Source organism: Mesoplodon densirostris, chromosome 5 (genome assembly GCF_025265405.1).
Source record: "Mesoplodon densirostris isolate mMesDen1 chromosome 5, mMesDen1 primary haplotype, whole genome shotgun sequence".
In the NCBI taxonomy this organism is placed as follows: domain Eukaryota; kingdom Metazoa; phylum Chordata; class Mammalia; order Artiodactyla; family Ziphiidae; genus Mesoplodon; species Mesoplodon densirostris.
Genome location: NC_082665.1, coordinates 152,851,321 through 152,876,986, shown reverse-complemented (window position 1 = coordinate 152,876,986; position 25,666 = coordinate 152,851,321). Strand labels below are relative to the sequence as shown.

General features: G+C 46.2%; 1 protein-coding gene across 1 annotated transcript in view; it reads left to right on the top strand.

Moving 5' to 3' along the window:
- The window catches only part of BFSP2 (beaded filament structural protein 2), an 82,618-nt gene that overhangs the window by 51,190 nt on the left and 5,762 nt on the right, over positions 1-25,666 (top strand). Inside the window, exons 5-8 of the mRNA XM_060098904.1 lie at positions 7,838-7,969; positions 14,389-14,609; positions 17,222-17,369; positions 18,817-18,880. Of these exons, the coding sequence (XP_059954887.1) occupies positions 7,838-7,969; positions 14,389-14,609; positions 17,222-17,369; positions 18,817-18,880 (565 nt within the window). The remainder of the gene's footprint in view (positions 1-7,837; positions 7,970-14,388; positions 14,610-17,221; positions 17,370-18,816; positions 18,881-25,666) is intronic.

Below are 25,666 nucleotides of genomic sequence, written 5' to 3'. Positions count from 1 at the left end.
CACAGTTTGTGATCACTTTGTGATCTTTGCCGATATTATAGGTGAAAAATGGTTTTCCAGTATACTTTTATCTTGCATTTGTCATATGAGGAATGTGGAACATCCTTTTACATATCTTTTTTTTTTTTTGCGGTACGCGGGCCTCTCACTGTTGTGGCCTCTCCCGTTGCGGAGCACAGGCTCTGGACGCTCAGGCTCAGCAGCCATGGCTCACGGGCCTAGCCACTCTGCGGCATGTAGGATCTTCCCGGACCGGGGCACGAACCCGTGTCACCTGCATCGGCAGGCGGACTCTCAACCACTGTGCCACCAGGGAAGCCCTCAGATCATATCTTTTGCCCATTTTTATTAGGTCTGGGATTCTTTTTTACTGGTTTGTAGTGGCTCTTTGTAAATTAGAGAAATTAGTCCTCTCTCCGTGATATAAGTTGCAAATATCTTCCCAGCTTGTCACTTGTCTTTTTTTTTTTTTTTTTTGGCCACAGTGTGAGGTTTGCAGGATCCTAATTCCCTGACCAGGGATTGAACCCAGGCCCTGGCATTGAAAGCTCAGAGTCCTAACCACTGGGACACCAAGGAACTCCCTGTCACTTGTCTTTTTACTTAATTTATGGTAGTTCCAGCTGGCTTTCAAAAGATATTGTTAGCCCGTAAGGAAGTGTTAGTATAGCTGTGTGCTACGGCGTTGTGCCCCAGCGGGTATGGCTAGGGGCAGGAAGGTAGGGTATCAGACTAGGGAAAATAAAGAGACTGTCTCATCAAGGGGGCACCGCCAGTCCTTTACCCCACTACCCAGCACAGCCACATGGAGCGGGGGAGGCGCCCAGGTCCTCATCTCCTATATTGTGTTTTCAACCCCACGACTGGTCAACACCCATCCACCATGGCACCCTCATCCTCACACCTTCCACCAAGGAATCTTCACTCACTCATTCAGACTCCATTTGTCAACCACAAACCAGGCTGCAGGCCCCATGCTTGGTGCTGTGGACACAACGTCCCTGGCTTCAATTCTTGCTCATCTCCAGCCACTGATTCAGACGATCTCAAAGCTGTCTTAGATATTTCTTAATAGTAACTCTTTCCCAGGAAAAGCGTAGGGATCTTACTTTGAAACTAAGAGATCTGCAAAGACAAAGCAACCCAAATCCGTGAGAAATTAAGGTAAGGGGGCTCGTATCCAGCACTGAGTCTCCTGGCAGGGATAGAGCAGAGACGAGCCTTCTTGGAATGGAGTGACCTTCATGACCCCGACCCAAAATGCTGTCACGTAGACTTCTCCAATAATTACTTGCAGATGAAGAATATAGTTTTCTCCTCAGAATACCCCTCCTTGCTGAGCCCCTTCTGCCTCGTTCATCAGCAGGGTGTGCTCACGCACGGCCAATAGGGCAGTGAGTCTGCCAAGCCACACGCTGCTCTGTGTTTCCTTTGGCAGCTTCGACCGAGGCTGGGAATCGGTCCTACACCCTAAAGAGATACGCTTCAACAGCCAAGCAGCTCTCATGTAAGTTCAAGGAGAGACATGGCTCAGCCTAGCCAGGCCAGCTCTTCTGCCAGTGTTGACGTTTCACCGAGTGAGACATGCACTTCTTTTTAATTCCCACTAAGGAGGACGCATGTATCTGGTGAAGACTGGATGGCATCCAGCTTTCTCCCAGGTGAATCCTACACCTGGCTGGGGTAGTTCAGGTGTGTGTGTGCTGCCTATCAAGCTCTATCCTCAGCTAAATAACATTTATATGACACTGGGTGGCTGCAAAGTGCCTTATAATCATTACAATAATGACAGCCGATCCTCCTGATGAAAAGGAGATTTAATTCCATTCCTGGTAGGTCTTCCTCTTCCGCAGTCCCAAGCCTGCACCTGAAACACGCTGTAGACCTCCAGTAAACATCGCTGGGCATGTTCTAGGGGTAAAAACCAGATTAGGTGCCCGGGGTGTCGAGGGGTGAGCAAGAAGTTGTTGCTGTACACAAGGTGCCACTGTCTAGTGTGAGGTTGGCTGGGGTGCAGGTGAGAGACAACAGACAGAAAGACCACGCCAGGCAGAGTGAGCTGTGCGGGGAAAGCGGGGCCAGCAGGGCATTTACTGAGGGCTTACCGAGCGCCCGACGGTGTCCTGAGCACTTGACAGGTCTGTTCTCATTTCATCTTCCCAGCCCTAGATAGGTATTGTGATTTCATCCATTTTATAGAGGAGGAAACTGAGGCACAGAGAGGTTAGATAAATCACACAGTTAGACCATGGCAGAGCTGGGATTCAAACCACATGTTCTGACTATAGAATCAACACTCTTAACTGCTACTCTGACCCAGACAGACCTCATGGAGTGGGCGGACCTTGATTCATCCTCTTTTTTAAGGATGAGCACAAGTGACATCTTGTGTGAGGTTGGGAGGGCTTTGTCTTGAGGGACCAAAAGGTTAGGCCAGACTTCTGTCAGGATCTTTCCAGACCACAAATCTGTGCCTTCACTGCAGATAAGCTTCTTCTATCATGCAAGATCGGGAACCCCTTTGTCCCCAAGGAGCCTACTGCTTTCCCTTTCTCTATGAAAGTGACCCTAATGAGGTCCGTGTGATCCTGTGAGATCTGAGAAGCTTAAGAGCAAGGCCGTTAGCTGTGCTCTGCATCAGAGCAATACTCTCCTAAAGCTGTCCCCCAGCTGCAAAACCCAGAGAGCTTGCGACTTGCTGGAACCCACGCAGCAACTGCATGGGGAAAGGCAGGCTGCACACGTCCACCCTTGAGGGCTCAGTCTGGACACGTGTTCTGCTAAGAACACACCAGAATCACTGCTCTCCACATCCTGCCCCCTCCTAAACTCTCACTCTCCCCTCACACCACAAAGTGGCCATTTTTTCCAATCGCCAAGGGTGTTTGGGGGAATGGCCACGCTAATCAGCCAAATGGGTGGGGTGTGGAGATGCCTCTTTTCCCCTCCATTTGCAGACCCTCCAATTCTTCATTCTGACTCTCACTCAACAGCCTGCTGCTCTTTGTCTGTCACATCCATCCCTCATGGGCAGCATTGTGCCAAGTTTTAAATTTTAATTTGAAAATTTTTACCGTATTTCAAAATGCCAGCATGCTTTCCTGCCCCAGAAACACAGCTGGAGTGCAAACCTGGGTGGCTCGGCTTGTGCATAGTGGAGCCCAGAATTCCAGCTGGTTTGCAAGCCTGGGAACCAACATATCTGAACCTCAGCACACATCCCAGCAATGGCACTGAACGGCAGATCAATCTTCCCTTCCCACGCTCAGGAGCTAGAACCACACACCTCCTATTTGGTCTGTGAGGAGAAATCTGTAGGCGTTGGGTTGAAATGGAAACAGAAGTAGAGTTATTATAATAATGAGAAAACATGAATCTAAATAGCCATTGGAGAAGAACACGTAATACTTTTAGGTGAGTTAAAACAATTAACAGTCCCCAGATGAAGGACAAGTATCATTTGTGGCAAGCTGATTTGAGAAGGTCTGGGACGTGATATAAAACAACACTGAAACCCACAGTGATCAAATTAATTTCTTTTTCTCTTTCCATCTTAATTAAAAAGTGGTGCAAGAAAGTTTCCATTTGGTGCTGGGACGTCATTAACACTTCTCTTATACTTATTAATTTTGCCTTTCAGCAAAGAGAAAGCCAGCTTTGAGACTCAGCAGCTTGGCAAGCAACATTTGCTCGAATATAATACAGTGGCTTGCTTTAATTTTATTGATTTTTTTTCAGTTACCTTTTATCTATGGCAAATAATAGTTTTATCAGTTTCTGTAGCAATCTAGAACTTTGCTGCCATGAACCAGGCATCACATGGAAGTTTTAAATGCAGATTCCTGGGCCCCACTCAGGATCTTCTTAATCAGAATCTGCATTTTCACAAGGTCCCCCAGATGATGTTGACACACTTTAAAATCTGAGAACTTAACTGTAGTTTACATTTTAAAGACATTTATTTGCAAAGAAAAAGTGGATTGGTTCAAATAAAAACAGTTTGAATTAGTATTCAGATATATGACAAACCATGCTGATTGTCCAAGAATATTTGGGAAACACTTGGGTACAGCATTTTGCCAATAAAACTAAGACCTGGGGATTCATTTCTCCAGAGACCAGTGTGTGCCACTGAACTACAGAGTACATTATCTGGGTTGAGAGGAGGGACAATTCATTCAGTGCTAGGGCTATGGCCTTGGCCAGCAGCTTTACCCCAGACCTGCCCACCAAGGCTTTAAAACATGCCTCCGTGGGACTGGACTTCCCCTCATGCCCGGCTCTTACCCATCCTGTGCTGGTGATGTTTCCCAACTGCTCTCTGCAAGGAAATGTAAACATATGTTTTTATGTGCCAATCAAATTCATAACACTACCTAAAAGGTAACATAAAAGTTTCTGTTGATGTTTTCTTTCTGTAGTTTTAGAAATAACATATTTTAAGATAAAATACTTTGCTCTTCCATTGGCATTTATAGCTTCAGTGTGACTTGCTATTTCTTGCGAAATCCACCAACCATTTTTATAATTCTGTCATCAACAATGGTGTCACAAAGTCAGATTACAGAAAAATGCTTGATTATTAATATCTGATTAAGCAAATAGTCTCTCATATCAATGATGAATGAGGATAGCTCTGCTATGAATTTTGGTTAATATTTGGATGAGTTCATTCATCAGCGTTGTGAGTGACTTCTTTGTGAATCACATGATAATTTTCAGATACTGGAAGAATAGTCCCTCTAATTTTTGTGCCCTTCCCAGTGCAATAGCTACAGACATGACCCACTTTTAAGTTTAATCTGCATTATTAACATTTTCTTCATCCCTTTCTTAAATCTGGACCATCAACAACACAATCATTCAAACCCTGATTTGTAGTGTTTGCCAGTTTCCATGGTGTAAATACTCTCACCATGGTTGATTTCAAACTACTAACATGATGTAAATGAACACAAAGTTGGGAAGAGATGTGCAGGAGCACAGCTTTATGTGTTATTTCTACCACACAAGTACCATTGATGTAAATTACCTCAGTAGCATAGATAATGATAAAATGCAAACTAATTAGCCAGTGATGTGTTTATTTATTACCCTTTTTCATATAACTTATTTGATTGTAACTTGATATGATCTAATTTTGAATGATGGCTACATAACCACCAGATCACAAAATTCCTGAAACTTTAACACTTGGCTTTTGTGAGCTTTTAAGAGCCAGCTTCAGTTCACGACTGTCCCTGGCCACTCTGACTCCATTTGTCTGCCAGGGTACCCCTCTCCCACACAGCCCATCTGGCCAGGCCCCGGCCCCAGAGGGAGGAAGAAAAACCGGGCTACTGATCACAGGAGTTGGTGAACCATGAGGGTATTTTAGAGGGATCCACCTTCTCTTTGAGGGAGACAGCTCTAATTTGGAGGGTCTTAAGTTGAGGCATTGGTGGAATTGGCAGCCTTAAGTACTGGTTGTTAAGAGCACAGCACTGGGGTCGGCTGCTGGGCTTGAGTCCCAGCCCTGACCATCAGGGACATATGCTCTTTTTTTTTTAATTTTTAAAAATTTATTACTTTTTGGCTGTGTTGTGTCTTCATTGTTGCACACGGGCTTTCTCTAGTTGCAGCGAGCAGGGGCGACTCTTCATTGCGGTGCGTGGGCTTCTCACTGCGGTGACTTCTCTTGTTGCAGAGCACGGGCTCTAGCTGCCAGGGCTCAGAAAGTGTGGTGCCCCCGTCTTAGTTGCTCTGTGGCATGTGGGATCTTCCCGGACCAGTGTTCGAACCCGTGTCCCCTGCATTGGCAGGCAGATTCTTAACCACAGAGACACCAGGGAAGTCCGGGCTATTTGATCCTGAATAAATAGCTCAATCTCTCTGCGCCTCAGTTTCCTCATGTAAAACGGAAATAACAATGACATTTGCTTCACAGGGTTGTAAAGATTAAATGATATATGGACTTAAAGCAGTTAAGGGAATTCCCTGGTGGTTGGAGAACTAAGATCCCACAAGCCACATAGCACAACCAAAAAAAAAAAAGCAGTTAACAAAGTGTTTGCCACAAAATGCTCAATATATATTAGTTATCGTTAGTAGTATTCAACTCATAGTGGCTTTTTACAAACTCATTTGTTGGGTACTACATTCCTTGTTACACATAGAAAATATATATAGCCGATATTTGCATGATTTTAAGGTTCTAACAGCCTCCACGTGCATAACCTGATGGGAGCCTCATAGTGATCCCAGGAGGCAGTCATCATATGATTATCATTCCCCACTCAATGTCATCTACAGGCAGAGACTGGAACTCAGAGAGGCTGAATGATGGCCCGGAGATACACAGTCACGGGCCAACCAGTCAGAGCAGGGTCCACGGGTTATGTTCTCCTTCAGCTGCTCCCAAGCCTTTAATGGACATTTTTGTTGAGCTCTTTATAGCCCCCAAACAGCAAGAACTGGCAGAATTACTACTGAGATGTGAGCCTTTTGACTTGGGATTTCTTAGCCAGTCAGTTAGGTTGGACTATTTGCACATAATTCTGTAAATAAGTATTCATATGTGGTAAAGATGGCAAATTCAGAAAGCCAGTAACTTAGGAGAGGAAGCAGTTTATTTTCTCCTACATCACTGCCTTGTAGACATTTTATCAGACTGCACTGAAGATAAGTGAGGGAGAGCTCTCGTGTTTTCCCTTTTCCCCGGCAAAGAGGAGTAATCAGAATATGTCCATCTTGCTCTGGGGAGAAGGTTCAAAGCACAGAACTTCCTCCTAAATTCACAGTGTGGTCAGATGGGTTTTTACAGGGAAACAGGGACTATCAGGTCAAGTTTGTTCACTCCTTGTTTGAGCAAGGTGTGGGGCAATTGGAGCACTGGAAAGGGTTACAAATTCCCAACGTTTATCAAAATTACAAACGCCTACTTTTTTTGGTATGGGGGCTGCATTGGGTCTTCGTTGCTGCACACGGGCTTTCTCTAGTTGCGGCAAGCAGGGGCTACTCTTCATTGCGGTGCGTGGGCTTCTCACTGCGGTGGCTTCTCTTGTTGCAGAGCATGGGCTCTAGGCTTGCGGGCTTCAGTAGTTGCAGCATGCAAGCTCAGTAGTTGTGGCTCGCGGGCTTAGTTGCTCTGTGGCATGTGGGATCTTCCCGGACCAGGGCTCAAATCTGTGTCCCCTGCACTGCAGGCAGATTCTTAACTACTGAGCCACCAGGGAAGTCCACAAATGCCTATGTTTTTGATTCAGCAGTTCCACGACAGGAATTTACCCCTCAGAGATCCTCCCATGTATGGAAAATGAGGGACGGCATCATTGTTCATAATAGGCCAAGACTGGAAACAAGCTAAGTGTCCACCAGTGGGGAACTTCCAAATAATCATAGTACTTCCAAGCAAGGCATTACCATGCAGCCCTTAAAAAAAATGTAAGTGATCTATTTATACTGCTATAGAATAATTTCTGAAAATATGTTAAGTACCAAGGCAAGGAGGGATGCTCATACGCATTTATTTATAAATATATGAAATATTTCTGGAAGGAGATATGAGAAACTAGAAACAGGAGAACAAAGTAAGTAGGGCACAGGAAGAAAAGGAGACTTTCTACTATATATCCTTTAGAAAATCTTTTGAATTTTATTCCATTTGCATGCATTATATGTTCAAACTAAATAAATGTTGGAATACAAGCTGGTGTGGGCGCCGATAGAAAAAGAGTGATTTTTAAATCAAATGGCTGTTTGCTCTGCGTTAGGGGCTGCGGAGTGGTGACTGGAGAAGGTAAGAGGGAAGGACGGGTTCAGGCCCTGGTTCCCCCTGCTCACCCCTGCCTCTCCACAGCAACAGACGGAGGTGGCCCGCAGGGCCCAGACCCAGGAAGAGAAGCTGGCTGCTGCCCTCAGGGTGGAGATGCACAACACTTCCTGCCAAATCCAGAGCCTGCAGGCTGAGACGGAATCCTTACGGGCCCTGGTGAGTGGGCCAGGAACAGCCTTGGCCTTTCCTGTGTGAAGTTTTACTCTCAACTGTCTAACTGTAGTCATATGGGTTTCCCATCTCACAGCACATGCATTTTGAGGCCTGCAAAGGATCATCCGATACCAAATGACAAATGTAGTAGACACAGTTAGTGCCCCGGTGAAATTCCCTTCACCAGGCTGCTGCCATGACTGTTGGCTGCTGATGCCACAGATGCCCAGAGACTTGCCCTCCGCCAAAAAGAAGACCTGGCCTAGGATGGTAGGCATGCCCCACCCCCAGTCCTCAGCCGTCGCCCAATGACTGACTGACAGTGGGGTTTAAAAGCCCAGTCCACTTGCTTCAAAGTGGACTCTGCTCTGTGGTGTAATCCACACTCCAGAGCTCTCCAAGGGATCAGGCTGTAGCCAGAGTCCAGCCAAGAGCACCTCCTGGCTTAACACTTTACATTGCCCTGAACCACTTTCCTTCTCCTCCTTTTCCTGAAAGGAGCTCCTTAATTGTGGACATGTGCCAGGATCCCTGTGTCTGGCTCTGCTTCTGGGGAACCCAAGCAAAACTAGTAAGCTAGTTAGCTCTTCAGACTCACTGTGGTTTGTGGATGGATCTCTTGCATTATTAATTATTATTGTTAGTTAAAATGATGATTAATAATACAGTAATCCACCCTCTGATCTCTGGGATGGACTGAAGTTCTGTTAGGGTCAAGCACGGCTCCTCCTGGATGCCTCCAGGGGGCCATGTGTACTGAATCAAACCACAAGTGTTTGTACACATCAGAGTGCATGAAGGGGTTGGGTTGTATAAACCCCACGCAGCTGAGGTAGTCTGGACGTCGTTGAGGCCCAAGAAGCCCCTCTCTCCCATCAGCCTCAAGTCCTGGGCTACTTGGGTACCCATTCTTCCACCACCCCCCATAAACCTCATCTCAGTATTGCCACCCATAACAGCTCCATCACAAACCGCCAGCCCCACCTCCCACTGTAGCCACAGCCTGCCACGAAGTTAGCTCAAGTATTTGTTCTAGTTGGTTCCCCTCAGAAACAACTTTTCCTCTGCCTGCTGCCAAGATCATCCCACCGCCCCCAGTTCCCTTCCTTCAAGGGTCTTCAGTTGACTTGGTCCATTGTCCTCGGCAACAAGGTCACATGGTGCCCAGTCAACTCAGGGAAGATGCTCAGTCTTGCTACAACACGACACACGTCTCATTGCTCCACTTTTCTCCGAGTCATCCTCTGATGGGATCTGGGTCAGTGCAAGGGGGTGTGAGGAAAGGACCTGAGGTGAGAAAGATCAGGAAACTACAGCCTAAATCACTGCTACTTTAACTAAAAAGTTGTCGGAAAGAGATTGCGTTGTTCAGTGTTATGTGGATTTTATGCTAATCAGTTTTATTCACCTGCCATAACCCTTGATAAACATCCTAAGGTTGGGAATGCAGTGGCTTTAGACACAGTTAAGAGGCTGCCATTCCTCCCCCAGATGTCCCTGTGGCTGCCAAAGTTGCCACTCTTCTGGTGATCGAAAGTTCCAGGCAAAAGGTGAGGGATGTATCCTCAAGCCACATCATCAGAAAGGAAGCCTGGAGAAATTGCAGCCTAAGTAGCTGGTGCACATCACTCAGCTCATATTCCACACACACGTATTGGGAGCCTACTACGTGCTGAGCCCTCCCTTAGGCTTGGGAGAGGCCATCAAGCATTAAATGTTTCCTGTCTTCTAAGCGCTCATCACCTGATTGGTAAAAGGAAACCGGTACACGAATGACAGAACAAAGCAGGGGTACTTCCTGTGCTTCCCAGAGTGGATGCTCCAGCAGCCTCCATCCTCACACGCCCCCAGCCCGCCCTTCCCTCTGCCCCTTGGCAGGTGCTGTCACCAGCACTGCTCTGCAGAGAAGATGAATGTCCTCCAACTTGAGGTCTCCGGCTTCCATTTCCCACCTCAAAATATCTCTGAAGCTTTATCCACCCTCTCCTCCCTTCGATAGACTCCACCTGTCCCCTGTTGCACCATCTGGGCCATTCCTCTATCTACCGTCCCCTCTCTCCTGCACTATCAGTGCCCCCACCCCCTGGAATTGCCTGTGGGTAAAATAGAAAGTCTTCCTTTGCCAGACCTTCCAATACCACCCAACTCGGGCTTCATTTTAATGCCCAGAACTCATCCTTTGCTTTCCTGCACTTGAGCCCTTGGATGTGTGCTCCCATGTCTCGAAGGAGACTCCTCCCCCTACTCTGCCCCCTCTACCTGCTCCTGTCATCCACACCCTGGGCACAGGTGAGGTGGAGCTCACCGAAGTGCCACACCCACCGTGAAGCCTAGACCCTGACTCCAGAGCTGGGGTGATCCCTCCCACCTGCCACCCACTCACACTCAGAGCCCCCTGGTTCATGTGGTTATATCAGCTCATGCACTGAACTCACATTAACTCCTGGAGGGCAGGGACCATGTCTAATTAGTTTTATGTCCCCAAAGCACTTGATACAGTGCCTAAAACACAATTTCTTCAGTGATAGAAACAGTAGTAAGAGCACGCTCACCTGCATTCTCTCATCAGAGCTTCATGGAAACATTAAGTAGGGTGGACCGTGACTGCATCCCATTTTGCCGAAGAGAAAACTGTGGTTCAGGGATTTTCCCACTAACACGAGTCATAAGTAGAAAGGCAGAGCTCTCTGGCTCTATCACGCACTAGACGGCGGCCGTCCTGTGGAGCTGGGGACGGGCGCTCAGACCCTGGAGTCTTGAATCCTTTCTCCTCTACTCAGTAGCTGTGTGACCCCCCGAAGATGCCGTTTTCTCCCTTGTACAGTGAGGATCTATTTTGGTTATCACATCCATCTGCTGTGTTAGTGGCTTAGGACAACAGGAAATCATTTGCTCATTTATTCAGCAATTTAGGGAGCGCTCAGCAGAGATGGCTCTTCTCCATCCCATGTGGCATCTGCTGGGGCTGGAACGTCCAAGAATGGCTGCTTCAGCTCACACACCCAGTGCCTCAGCTTTGCTTCTCTTTTTCTCTCTCCACGTGGCCTCTGCATGTACCTGGCTTTGACTTCCTCGTATCATGGCAGTCTTACATTGTTGGACTCCTGACATGGCATCTGGCTTCCCTCAGAGGGTGAGCACAGAAAGTACCAGGTCTCTTAACACCTGGGCTTGAAAGTCCCCGAATATCATTTACGCAGCATTCTGTTGGTCAAAGCAGTCACAGACCAGCCCAGATTCCACAGGAATCTGCCTCTTGATGAAACAGTGGTAAAATCACAGAGAGAAAGTGCAGGTGGGATGGAGATCATTGTTGCAGCTGCCTTTGGAAACGTGATCAACCACTGAACCATCTTAGGATTTTCCTCATAAAGTCATTGGCATGAGTAACTAGATAATTCAGGTCAAGCCCTTAGCACCGTGCCCGGCATGAGCAGTCAATAAATGGTATCTGTTATTAATTATCATTATAAAATTATTATTATAACCACTAGTATAGTAGCCCCAAGTTGGCATCATCTGACCACCACACCTAAACCCCATGGTCCTGACTATTGGGACAAATAGGACAAGAACCCACCCCCTAACCAGAAGATGGAGCAGTGATGTGCTGGCTGGGTTCAGAACCCAGGATGGGCTGCCTCTGTCCCCTGTGACTCTAGCAGATCACAGTTCTGGTCGCTGGGCCTTGCAGGCAAGGTTAGGAGCACAGGTGAGCCACAACAGGTAGCACACACGTCTACAGCTTTCCGACATGGCAGAGTCCATCCAGCCAGCCTGCTACCCTCAGTCACAGCAACCTGTGCACACACAGGCCCTCAAAGCTATGTAAGCCTCAGACAGCCGAGCTGGCGACATTTGCAGCTCCTTTGCCAACAAGGTACTGTTTATAGTGGCAGCCAGGCATCAGTAATGGTGTCTGAGGACCCCTGAGCTCTGTGTTCAGTCAACTCAGACCAGGAATGGAATTCAGTCCAGAAATCACAGGTCACTATTTTACTTTCCGGGGGGCTTAGCAATTTAAGGAAGTCCCTTCAGATCTCTAGAGACAAGAGTAAGCATGCTTTTGTGATCTCTGTTTGCTTGCTGGTGCTGTGTCGTGAGTGGGCCGGGGCAGGAGACCCACAGCAGCAGCTGATTATAGAGACTCAAGCACAGGCATCTCTGTGAGAACCAGGCCAAGATGTCAGGGACATAGGTGCAGAAGCTTGACTTGGACTCTAAGGGTGGAATGGAAAACACATGGCACCTCTGATAGGTGTTCCCATGAACCCACCTTGGGCAGTGGGTCCTAAGTCTTCAGCTAAAAACCCCAGGCCACATGGAAAAGTCACCACGTACACAGGGCAAACACTATAGACAGATGATCCAAACCTGATTCCATGAAAGGTTTTTCCAAATCACAGGTGTTACAGGTCCAATGTCAACAACCACCACGCACAAACCAAGCAGTTTCCTGATGAAGGGAGAAAACCCAGAGAGGTTGGAATAAATGATTCTCAAAGTCCAGGTGACCATTTCTGCCTCCTCACTCCATGGAGGGCTTTTCAGGTCTCACCAGCAAGATAATAACCAGACCAGACACTGATCTAGATTTATTTCCACGAATCACATTTTGCCACCTGTAGACATACCTAGGATGGGAATCTGACTCAACTTCCTCATATCCTATGGAATTGGGAAGATTTAAATAAGATAATATGGCGGCCCCTGCTTAACAGCAGCCATGATTCAAGATGACATCATGACCAAGAATCTTCGATTTCAGCCACAGTGGTCAAAAAAGGGTATAGAAACTTGTTTCATCAAGACTTGACTCAGTCCAATTTAGAAAGATATTTATTTATTTCTTATGTGTTATATAAAATAAAAAGCCAGATGCTAAATTATAGAACTACATAATTACTACTACTAAGAGATGTTAAAGAGAGAGGCATACCATTTTTTTATTGGTCAGCCCTACAGTTTGCAGGGCTTGGTATACGGGAAGAGGAGAAGAAAGCTTCAGTCTAGTGGGGAGACAAGGCAATAAGTGCACCAGGATACAAGTGCTGTCATTTGCGCAACACACACACACACACCTATTCTGTGCCAGGCCCTGTCCTGTCGCTGGGGTTAGAGACTAGGTTCCTGCTCTCAAGGAGCTCAGCATCTGCTAGAGCAGACACGCCCCTAAGAAGCTCAGCCTGCTATGATAAGTTCAAGGGCATGCATGTGCTTGGGTAGCTGTGAAACCCAGAGGAGGGACACCCTACCCCAGCCTGGTGGTGGCAGAGGCAAGAGGGCATGGAGGACGTCTTCCCAGGAGACGTAAGCCTTGAGCTTGGACGTGGGGTGAATAGGAGGCAGCCAGGTGAGGAGAAGGGGAGATACAAGCCCAGATTTGGACTTTAGACAGTGCACTGTGGCTACTGTGGGGGGATACAGAGGGGGAGGAACCACAGACAGGGAGGTGAGCTAGGAGGCCACAGAGGTTACCCCGGGTGAGAGGTGATAAGAATCAATCTGGGGCATTAGTGTCTGGGCAAGAGGGGGCACGTATGGGAAAATGTTTCAGAACGTACAAGAAGTAGGACTCAGTCATGCCTGAATTTGGGAGGGAAGCAGGATCAGGGGCCTATCTTTCCCCGGTTTCTAGCTCATGTGGGTTCACCACCAGCTGGAGCACAGGAGAGGAGGGGCCAGCAGCTTCCAAAGGAAGCCGATGGCTCCATTTTGGACACCTCGATTTGAATGGGGCCCATGGCCTGCATAAATTACCAGTAAGAACCTCAGTACCGAGTCTGCTTGGGGGAGAGATCTGTGCTGGACGCATCAACACAGGAGTCATCCACAGAGATGACCGAGCTGCGCGTGGAGTGGAGACCAACCTGCTCAGGGAGAGGAGGGCGCGAGTGGGCAGCAAGGGGCACAGGAACTCGCAAGATGAGCTACTAAACCACTAAAACCACAGGGAGCGTGTAGAGGCCAGAGACATTCGTTCTGACTGTGGGACTCTGGGAGGAATGCCGAGGAGACTGCGTTCCAGCTGGATGGCGGGTGGCGGTCCCAGGGAGCAAGATTTCTGTGAAAAAACACCTGCAAACTGCCCCGTGTGTGTGTGTGTGTGTGTGTGTGTGTGTGTGTGTGTGAATCTCTCTCTCTCACTTGTCCTCTCTCATCTGGCTCTCCGGTTCCTGTCTCTCTCCCTCCCCACCTCCACCCCTGTCAGAAGGATCAGTGAATCAGACTAAGCAAGACTCTGGCCTCCCCAGGAGGATTCATTACTTCCCCACTAAGCCCCGTAAGCCCGTCAAGGTTATCGTCCTGGGAGAAACAGACAGACCAGGCCGGTGCCAGCCCCTCCCACTGCTCTGCCCATCTCCCTCTTCCAGGGCCCTGCCCATCGGCCTTGGGTCTCGACCGTATTCCCTCTCTTGTAGAAACGAGGCCTGGAGAACACCTTGCACGACGCCAAGCACTGGCACGACATCGAGCTGCAGAACCTGGGCGCCGTGGTCAGCAGGCTGGAGGCGGAGCTCCGGGAGATGCGCACAGAGGCGGAGCAGCAGCTGCAGGCCCGCGAGCACCTGCTGGCACACAAGTGCCAGATGCAGCGGGACGTGGCGTCCTACCATGCGCTGCTGGACCGCGAGGAGAGCAGGTGCGTCTCTGCTTGGCTTTGTTAGGAAAGGAGTAGATACTCATGGGTTTAAACTAGACACTTTTTTAAACACTATAGAAGTAATTAGTGTAAAAAGGAGAAATCACCTCCCAAACTTCCCAACACCCAGCCCCACTCCCACAGCCTGTGTCCTTCCAGGATTTTTCTATTCATATATATGCAAATATATAGACAAAAATATATTATGTACTTATGTATGTATACGTATATGTGTGGATGTCTGTATGCATTCATAGATGCAGACATACAGCCACACAGCATATACATACCTATATGTGTTCATGCATACTTCCTACCATACATGGTAGCAGTTAGGATTGCTTTCAGCTGCCTGTGATAAAACCTAATTAGTGTAGCTATAAACCAACGCTCCTGAAACTTTAATATGCACTCAAAACATGCCAAGCCTGAGCACCTTTTTAAAATGCAGATTCTGGGCATCCCTGGTGGCGCAGTGGTTGAGAGTCCGCCTGCCGATGCAGGGGACATAGGTTCATGCCCCAGTCCGGGAAGATCCCACATGCCGTGGAGCGGCTGGGCTCGTGAACCGTGGCCGCTGAGCCTGCGTGTCCGGAATCTGTGCTCCTCAACGGGAGAGGCCACAACAGTGAGAGGCCCGCGTACAGCCAAAAAAAAAAAAAAAAAAAAAAAAGCATATTCTATTTCTGAAGGAGTGGGGTGGGGCCTGAAACTCTGCATTTCTGACAAAACTCTCAGGTGACACCTATACTGCTGGTCCACAGACCACACTTTGAGCAGCAAGGGCATAAACCATGTTTACCTAAGAGTTCCAGAAATGAGGTAGGCCAGCCTGTTCCATGATATCAGTCAGGTCCCAAGCTCATTTCATCCCTCTGATATACCATCCCTGTCTTCATCTTTGTCACCCCCAATTGCCAAATGCCTACCACAGCTCCAGACATCGTAACCAGACATCATGCATGGCCAGAAAAAGGGAGGTAAGAGGAAACAGCAGAAAGGCTTTTTTGCCTGCATGGCTCACTCCTTTTTTCAGTGAAGGAAAAATGTTTTGGGAAGGCTCCAATGGACTTTTCCTTCTATCTCACACGAGCAGACCTACCTGCAAGGGATGCTGGGAAAGTAACTATTTCGCTTTTCCAGCCTCCATCCTGGAGAGAGGCAAGAGGTTGGGAATGGCATGGAAACGTCTATGTATATATATGTGTGTATGTGGTATATATACATATATGTATACACATGCACATATATATGTAGTCTTTTTTTAATGGGTAAGGATTCCTGTGGCATATGCATGAGTCTTGGGGCTTAGCTTCCTTGCCAGCTTTTTAAGGAAATTGAAGCCTTTATCACAATTCTATATCTTCATATTGCCCTCCAAGGTCCCTTCCGTCGCATACATTGAATGAGGAAGAGAATACATAGTAGAATAGCAGCTCTAAGAGACAACTTATCGATTATGTGGTACAACCCCTCCTGATTCCAGAGAGAATAAGAAGGCCAGAGCAGAAAAGGATTTGCCATTTGCCAATGATCAAAATAGGAGGAAGAGGCCGAGCTGGGCCAGAGCCTAGGTCTCCTGGGTCTCCAGTGTGCTCTCTACCATCTCTTTCTCAGAAGGCAAGAGGGCCACATGGAAGCAACCTAACCCTTGCTCTTTCAAACAAAAACATGTCATCCTGCTCCTTTCCAGCTGTCTTTTTATTGGATTGATTTCTGTTGATTATAAAAGCTAGATGTTTGTAACAAAGCTAATTTTTTCAGATGCCTATGAATATCTGAATACACAAAATCGTATTAAACAAATCCAAACAGTAACAAGATAGACTGAACTTACTTCAAGAATATAAGGACTCCATCCAGTGAGTGCCTGCTCTGTGCCAGCACAGTCTTAAGCTTTATGATATCATCATTTCTCCACAAAACCCTGCCAGAACTACATCATTATCCCCACTTGACAGACAGGAAACAAAACCTCAGAGAGCTTAAATCATTTGCCCAAGGTCACACAGCTCATGACCATGGAGGTGGGATTTGAAAGTCAAACTGTCTTGTTCCAAAGGCCAAATTCTTTCCATGAGGCACCTGCCTTTCGTATAATTCTGTTGTGATTTCTTCACTAATTTTCATCATCCATTGCTTGTCTCACTCAAATGTGTTTGGTGCGTTTTGTTTGTTTGTTTCAGCTAATGGAGAAACACCCTCTTTTCATGAAGAAAATGCTGCCTTCCTCACCGAGTGACCAACCAAGTTCCATGAGGAGTCCCCACCCCCACACGCCCCCCAACCCGCCTCTTCCCTCCCCCTCCCCACCCCCATCCCAAGCTGGATTCCTGCTGGATGCCCCAGTTGGCTCAGCTTGAGCTGAAAAGCTTCCTGGAAGTGGAGAGTGTCCTGCTGCCTGAATTCAAATAGTCTGTAGCTTGAGCAGCCTCCCTTGCCCCTCTCCAAATAAATGCTTTGTGTGTGGCTTCCAGTCTGCCCACCTTGTTCAATCCACTGTCGGATGGAGATGGATATCGCTTTACCTGCCTGACCTTTCCTCCTGGGGCCATTCTTAAAGGCTTCTGGAAGGGTCCTTGAGCGTGACGCCATCTTCCCTGTTGTTCAAGGGTCAGCAGCTCTTGGGTTTATCAACATAAATGTGCTTCTTGGGCAAGAGTTGTGCTCGTGGCGGGCAAGATTGCCACCACTGGAGGCAAAAGCAACGTTCTTGCTACAGAGGGGGTCTGTGTGTATCATGACCACAGGCGTCACAAAGTATTTGGGTGTCTTTCACGTGCCGTTCGTGGGTAGTAATGCACAGACACACCCGCTTCACTGCTGTTGGCAGAACACTTCTCGATCAGCTTAAAGGGAGCTTCAGTTTAAATCTGTGGGGGATGAATTAGGCTGTGGTTGCCTACACTTGCAGCCTCAGAATATACTTCCAGGGTCCTTCCCCAGCCCTCTCAGGGCCCAGGCCAGCCAAATATAGTTCATGAATCTGCCACATACCCAGCCAAGACTCCCCTGCCTTCTGATTAAAACTGAATCCACCACCTGTGTCCTAGCGCAGTCTCGCATGCCTCCAAAACCACACACACGCAGCCCAGACTTAATTTCTCAATTCTTCCCCCAAGCTTCTGTCAGTCCACCTGTCACACAGAATTGCAGACCAAAATATCCAAGCTGAATCTCCGTCCTCACGTAAGCTGCTCATCCAGACAGAACGATGCGTCCAATATGGGCGCATTGGAAGACACCCTCCCTCAGTACCTGGGCTTCCAAATAGCCAAGGCCGACATAAACAAATGAAATCTTATTTACCCTTAAGAAAGCTGGAAAGAGAAGCAAGGCAAGACATTAGGTCTCCTGGTTGAAATTGCTCCAGCTGCTTTCCCTTTTGGGCTTCCAGGATCAAAGAAATTGTAATAATAAGTCCCGTGGGCAGGACAGCTATTTACAGTTTGTATGGCACCTTTGCACAATTCCCTCTGTTGTTTGAGGCACAGAAACCATCAAGACACCACCTACTGCTGCATTTCAGCAAAGCTGCGTTTCAGCAAAGCACCAATCCCCTCCGCAGCTGCACACCCCAGGGGTGCCCATGACTGAAACACTGGGTACCAGGGCCTCCCCAGAAGACAGAGTGTGCGCCTGGCTATATCAAATGCCCATTCACTGAGGTCTGTTTCTTTTCTTTCTTACTTGTTACAGTGAATTTTTGCCCCCCAGCCAAGACCTGAATCCCTAACCTAAACACAGCTGGAGGGCCTCAGAAGGAGGTACTTCTGTGTCTGAATGGCTGTGCATTTTCCAGAACCTGGAAGCTGTCTCAGCCACGGGAGGAAGGGGAGAATGGATTTGCACACCCTCCTGAGTTTCCACCAGACACACGCTGTGCTGGGCCGCACACACTCCGTCTCCTTGGCTCCGTAATCTCAAAGAGCAGCTGCCTTAAACCATTAAGTTAATCATCCTTTGTCAGGGAGAGCCCAGCAGACGGGTGCTTCCAGTTCTCAGCACAGTTTCTTGCTGTTTCTAATGAGGCTTCATTAACAGGTAAGAAAAGGCACTGCTGACCCCCTGACTCCTCTGGGGCCTCATTTAACTCAGACTCCCTCTTACAACATCCAGTACAATTACACTCTGGCGGCAGTTCACTGACAGGTGGCAGGAAGGATGCTGCTTGTGCTGGTCTCAGGGACCGTTTGTTCTGGGGCAGAGACCAGAGAAGAGCTCCCGACGGACTCCTCCGAAAGCGCAGACAGGCTCTATTTCCAGACAAGGTAACGAATTCCACTGGCCTCTGGCCTGGCTCCTGGAGCACAGTGTAAACTCCCACTGAGATTGCTAGAACATCCACTGGATTTCAGACCAAAGTCCTTAAGTCTCACCTTCATTAACATCTATGACACTTCCAAGAACCTGCTGGCGCCCAGACATTTTGTTGGACTTTGGGGATCCCAGTAAAAAGAAGAGACAGTTTCTGCCCTGGTGGGTTTACAATCTCTGTGAGGAGTTCACATGTGCACATAAAAGGAGAAACAAAGCAAAGCAGGCAGAGCAGCACATTACACTTTGCACGACCCCTTCACATAATTCAGTGTATCATAGGAAACGTGAACGTAGACGTTCAGGTCTGATCTCTGTTGGTTTCGGTAAGATGATTCAGCAGGAATCATCAAGCACCATGCTGGTCTCTGATTATCTCCAAATAGCACACAAATATTTTTTCCAGATTTATAAAGATAAAATTGACATACAACACTGTATAAGTTTAAGGTATACAGCATGATGATTTGATATACTGTGAAATGATTACCACAATAAGTTAACATCCATTACCTTAAATAGAGAGCAAAAATATTTTTCTTCCTTGTGATGAGAACCCTTAGGATTCACTCTCTCTCTCTTTTTTTTTTTTTTTTTTTTTTTTTTGCGGTACACAGGTCTCTCAGTGTTGTGGCCTCTCCCGTTGCGTAGCACAGGCTCCGGACGCGCAGGCTCAGCAGCCATGGCTCACGGGCCCAGCCGCTCCATGGCATGTGGGATCTTCCCAGACTGGGGCACGAACCTGTGTCCCCTGCATCAGCAGGTGGACTCTCAACCACTGCACCACCAGGGAAGCCCAGGATTCACTCTCTTAATAACTTTCATCTATACCATACAGCAGTGCTAACTGTAGTCATCATGCTAACTATAACATCATGTATGTTACGTCCCTAGTACTTATTTATCATATACTAGAAGTTTATACCTTTTGACCACCTTCATCCAATTTCCCCTACCCCTACCCCCTACCACTGGTAACCACAAATCTGATCTCTTTTTCCATAATTTTTTTTTTTAAGGTGCCACATATAAGTGAGATCATACAGTATTTGTCTTTCTGTGTCTGACTTACTTCACTTGATATAATGCATTCGAATTCCATCCATGTTGTCACAAATGGCAAGATTTCGTTCTTTCTAATGGCTGGATAATATTCACTGTGTGTGTGTGTATGTATGTGTGTGTGTAATCTCACAACTTCTTTATCCATTATCCATCAACGGGCACTTAGGTTGTTTCCATACCTTGGCTTTTGTAAGTAATGATGCTATGAACATGGGGGTGCAGATATCTCTTTCACATAGTGTTTTCATTTCCTTTGGATATAGTCCCAGAAGTGGAAATGCTGGATGATGTGGCAGTTCTATTTTCAATTTTTTGAGGAAACTCCACACTGTTTTCCGTAGCGATGGTACCAATTTACAATCCTACAAGGGTTCCCTTTTCTCCACATCCTCTCCAGCATTTGCTATCCTTTGTCTTTTTTTTTTTTTTTTTTTTTTTTTTTGCGGTATGCGGGCCTCTCACTGTTGTGGCCTCTCCCGTTGCGGAGCACAGTCTCCGGACGCACAGGCTCAGCGGCCATGGCTCACGGGCCCAGCCGCTCCGCGGCATATGGGATCCTCCCAGACCGGGGCACGAACCCGTATCCCCTGCATCGGCAGGCGGACTCTCAACCACTGCGCCACCAGGGAAGCCCTATCCTTTGTCTTTTTGATGCTAACCATTTTAACAGGCATGAGGTGACATCTCATTGTGATTTTGATTTACATTTTCCTAATGATTAGTGATGTTGAGCATCTTTTCACTTACCTGTTGGCCATTCATATATCTTCTTTGGAAAAATGTTTGTATGCCCTTTGCCCATTTTTTAATTGGGTTATTTGGTTTTTTTGTTATTGAGTTGTGTGAGTTCCTTATTATAATTTGGATGTTAACCCCTTATCAGATGTATAGTTTGCAGATATTTTTCCCCAATCCGTAGGTTGTCTTTTCTTTTGTTGAGTGTTTCTTCTGCTGCACAGAAGCTTTTTAGTTTGATGTAGTCCCACTTGTTTACTCTTTATTTTGTTTCTTGTACTTTAGGTGTCATCCAAAAAATCATTTGTCAAGACCCATGTCAAAAAGCTTTTTTCCTATGTTTTCTTTGAGGAGTTTTATGGGTTTCCATCTTGCATTTAAGTCTTTAATCCATTTTGAGTTAATTTGTGTGAGTGGTGTAAGATAAGAATCTAGTTTCATTGTTTTATGTGTGAATATCCAATTTTGCCAGTTATTGAAGAGACTGTGTTTTCTTCATTGAGTATTTTGGCTCCCTTGTCAAATACTAGTTGACCATATATGTGTGGGTTTATTTCTGGGCACTCAGTTCTGTTCCGTTGGTCTATGTGGCTGTTTTATGCCAATATCATACTGTTTTCATTACCATAGCTTGAAATCGGGAAGTGTGATGCCTCCCACTTTGTTCTTCTTTCTCAGGATCGCTTTCACTCTTCAGGATTTTTGTGGTTCCATGTAAACTTTAGAAGTGTTTTTTTCTACTTCTGTAAAAAATGCCATTGGAATCTTGATAGGAATTGCATTGAATTTCTAAATGGCTTTGAGTAGTATAGACATTTTAACAATATTAATTCTAATCCATGAACGCAGAATGCCTTTCCATTTCTTTGTGTCTTCTTTGATTTCTCTCATCAGTGTCTTATAGTTTTCGCTGTAGAGATCTTTCACCTCCCTGGTTAAATGTATTCCTAAGTATTTTATTGTTTTTGATGCTATCGTGCTATAGATATCCTTTCATAAACACATCATCTTTTTGTTTTGAGAAATGGTAAAAGAGGATGGTGCCTCTTTGGGGCAATTCTAACATCTTATCTGGGGTTGCTGGACTTAGAAAATAAAAATACAAGGTGCCCAGTTAACTCTGAATTTCAGATAAATAAAGAATAATTTTTAATAGAAGTATGTCCCACATATTGTTTGAGACATATGTCTACTAAAAAGTTATCTGGCAGCCCTAATCATATCAGACAGAAACACTCCATACTTCATATCCCCGAAATAGTTATCTGACCTCAAATAATACATGAAGTTTTGTCCAGCATTTCTAGCTTGGATATTCCAACACACAAGAAGAGGAAGGGGTGACCCAGGCCATGTCCTTGCCCAGTCTTGATTGAAAACTTCGACTCCTGACACAATAGCGCAGCAGGTCCGGTCATGTTCAAGAAATTAATCTGCTAGATGAGTGATGAAATAAAGCAAACTAGTTTCTCCGCAGAAGCGACGGGCTTAATTAGATCATATAGACTGGTTATTCTGAACAACAGATTGAGCAGGAACCAGAGTAGATCCCAGCATAGATGTGCTGTGCTGCAGAGTCAACAGAAAACCCCATTGTCCTGGTCATGCACAAGAGGAAATACTCCATTTTCTCCAGCTCCTCCTGAGAGTGAAAAGTAATTCACACCACAGGGAGTCAAGCTTTCAGTGTAGTTCTAGGATTGGACACAAAAGCCATGTTGCATTTTAGGGGAAGGCATTTTGCAAACTGGGTGAACAACAAACTACATAATTTCTTTGGACAAGTCATAGATACTTTGTTGGCTTGTTTTGTTTTGTTTTGTGCAGCGAAATTTCTTATTGATGGCCTGGACAGGAAAAATGTATAAACAAGGTTCACAATGTTAAACTAAAAAGCGTACTTGGCAAAAAAGCTTACAAGTTGTTGCTAACCAGTGGTGCTCTGGGTGCTTTAAGAGGGAATCACAGGACAGGCGGTGGGGAGAGGGGGCGGGTGGCAGGAATAAATAGCCTAGTGGTAGGTTCAGCACCTCATCATTTAGCTACTGGTGACCAAGAGAAAAGAGGTAAGAGAAACACATAGGGTCATACACTGTCCTGGGAAAGTTAAAGAGTGGTTTTACACATTATTTTGGGAATTCAGTCTTAGCAGTTTACCTGAGCAATCATCATGCTCAGTAGTGGAAAACTCACTCCAAGATTAAATCCTCTTCCTCAATAACATTTATGCAGCCCTGTTACATGTCACCATGGTATGTGCCAAGGATACAGAGATGTACAAAATGTGGACCTGCCTTCAAATAATCTAGATCAGCACTGTCCAATAGAAATAGAATGCAAGCCACATATGTCATTTAAAATTTTCTAATAGTCACATTTTTAAAAGGGAGTGGGGGGGGGGCTTCCCTGGCGGCGCAGTGGTTGGGAGTCCGCCTGCCGATGCAGGGGACACGGGTTTGTGCCCCGGTCTGGGAAGATCCCACATGCCGCGGAGTGGCTGGGCCCATGAGCCGTGGCCGCTGAGCCTGCACGTCCGGAGCCTGTGCTCCGCAATGGGAGAGGCCACAACAGTGAGAGGCCCGGGTATGCTCTGCAACGGGAGAGGCCACAACAGTGAGAGGCCTGCGTACCACAAAAAAATAAAAATAAAAAAAATAAAAGGGAGTGGGGGACAGGTGTATATATGTCAAACTAATTTTGATAACATTTTACTTAATCTCATTATATCCAAAATCCTATCATTTCAGCATGCAGTTTATGAATTAGAAATTTTACATTCTTTTGGGGTACTAAATCTTCTAATCCGGCTTATATTTTGCCCTCTAGTCCATCTCAATTTGGATACTAAATTTTCATCAGAAGTACTTGATCTGTATTTAGCTCTCATAAAAGTTATAGCTGAAAAAGTAGATTTACAAATCCAAGTTGTTCCAAACATACTTAAAACTTTTCCAGTAGGGCTTCCCTGGTGGTGCAGTGGTTGAGAGTCCGCCTGCCGATGCAGGGGACATGGGTTCATGCCCCGGTCCGGGAAGATCCCACATGCCGTGGAGCGGCTGGGCCCGTGAGCCATGGCTGCTGAGCCTGCGCGTCCGGAGCCTGTGCTCCGCAACGGGAGACGCCACAACAGTGAGAGGTCCGTGTACCACAAAAAAAAAAAAAAAAAAAAAAGTTTTCCAGTAAGTGAATTGAGGACCAAAAAATTGTTTTCCTTTGATGTTTACAACTATATTGACCACCTATATTCACCTTTTTCAGAAGAGTTCATGTAACTTTGAAGCAAAAGCATGTCAATTTCAAAACCACACCTGCCCAAGTTGAGTAAATCCACTCACTCTTGTGTCCAATTATTAATATCATGTTTAAGGAGGTATTACATAAATTGCAAAATCAATTCTAAATCTATAAATATCAAAAATGAAACATGTTTCAAATTTTTCTTATAAGTTTTACAGGACAAATATTCTATACTGTTTCAATTTTTAAATTAAAATTTTAATTAAAATTAAACAACATTTTAGTTTGCAAGGCAGAAATAGAGACACAGATGTAAAGAACAAGATGGACATCAGATGGACATCAAGGGGGAAGGGGGGCTGGGATGAACTGGGAGATTGGGGTTGACATATGTACACTAATATGTATAAAACAGATAACTAATGAGAACCTGCTGTATAGCACAGGGAACTCCACTTCGCTGTACAGTAAAAACAAACACAACATTGTAAAACAACTATATCCCAATTAAAAAAATTTTTTTTAAATTTCAGTTCCTCAGCCACACTAGCCATATTTCAAGAGCTCAATAGCCACACATGGATGGTGGCTACCATATTGGACAGTGAAGATTAAAGTTGAGTAGAGGTAGGTGGGATGTACAATGGGCTTAACCATGAAAACAACTGAGGTCATATTTGCAAGCTTATTTGTGAGGAGTCCTGCTTCCACTTCCCCAATTATGTCTGAAGTGCCTGGCAGGAGAGTATCCCATAGTATCCTAAGTGAGTATAAATTGCGTGGCTGCCATTCCAACAGTGTTGCAGCCTTCCTCCAGGTAATCCTTCTACTCCACTGCACTGCTTCTCATAACCAGCTCTTTTGGAAGGAGTTCCCCTAGCAGAGCGCTTGGCCTCCTGTGATGTAGGTCTTTCATTTTATGCGCATCCCTCTCCTTTCTTTGACCTCTTGGAAGGGGTAATGAATCAAGAGAGGCTCACATGACCTCACATCTAGCTCCCACTTGCTCAGCTGAACCATTCTGCCAGTTTCCTCTCCCTCATAGTGACTTTCTCTCCAAGGTCCCACAGCCTCTCCCTCAGTCTAGCTACATCAGGACTTACCACCAACCACTTCAGTTCCTCAGACAGATGTGAACCCCACATCTGGGCTGAATTCATATTCTTTTCTCAGCCCCGTGCAAATCAGGGTATGTGACCAGGCATCTGTTTCAATGTCCCCAGATATTTCCTAAGTTTTAAGAAACTCCTGAACTGTCAGTTTGAGTTAGGGGGGGCTAATCTCCCCAGAGCACAAAAGGGACCTCTAGGGAACAGGGCAGTCCAACTCCACAGGGTCTGGACCCAGCCTGAGCGCCCTATTACATACTATGTTCATAGAACTTAAGGAATCATTGATTATAAAATGCACTATTACTGGAGGTAACCCTAAGAAATAAAACCACCCCAAATGGAAGTCTACTATGAGACCCCAGAGAAAACTGAGACACTAAAGGCCTCAGTTTATGGGTAAAAGAGAATATACAGAAAAGAGAGAGCAAGAAAAAGACCAGCAGAGTAGGACAGCCAGAGAAGCTTCAGCCAGAGCCTGAAGCTTACACAATTCGGAGCCATCTTTAGGAAAGGAATAAAGAATATCTTTTTCTTGCAAATTTTACAAAAACAGATGAACATGTGAAGCTGTGACTCAGGCCCCTTGTAGGG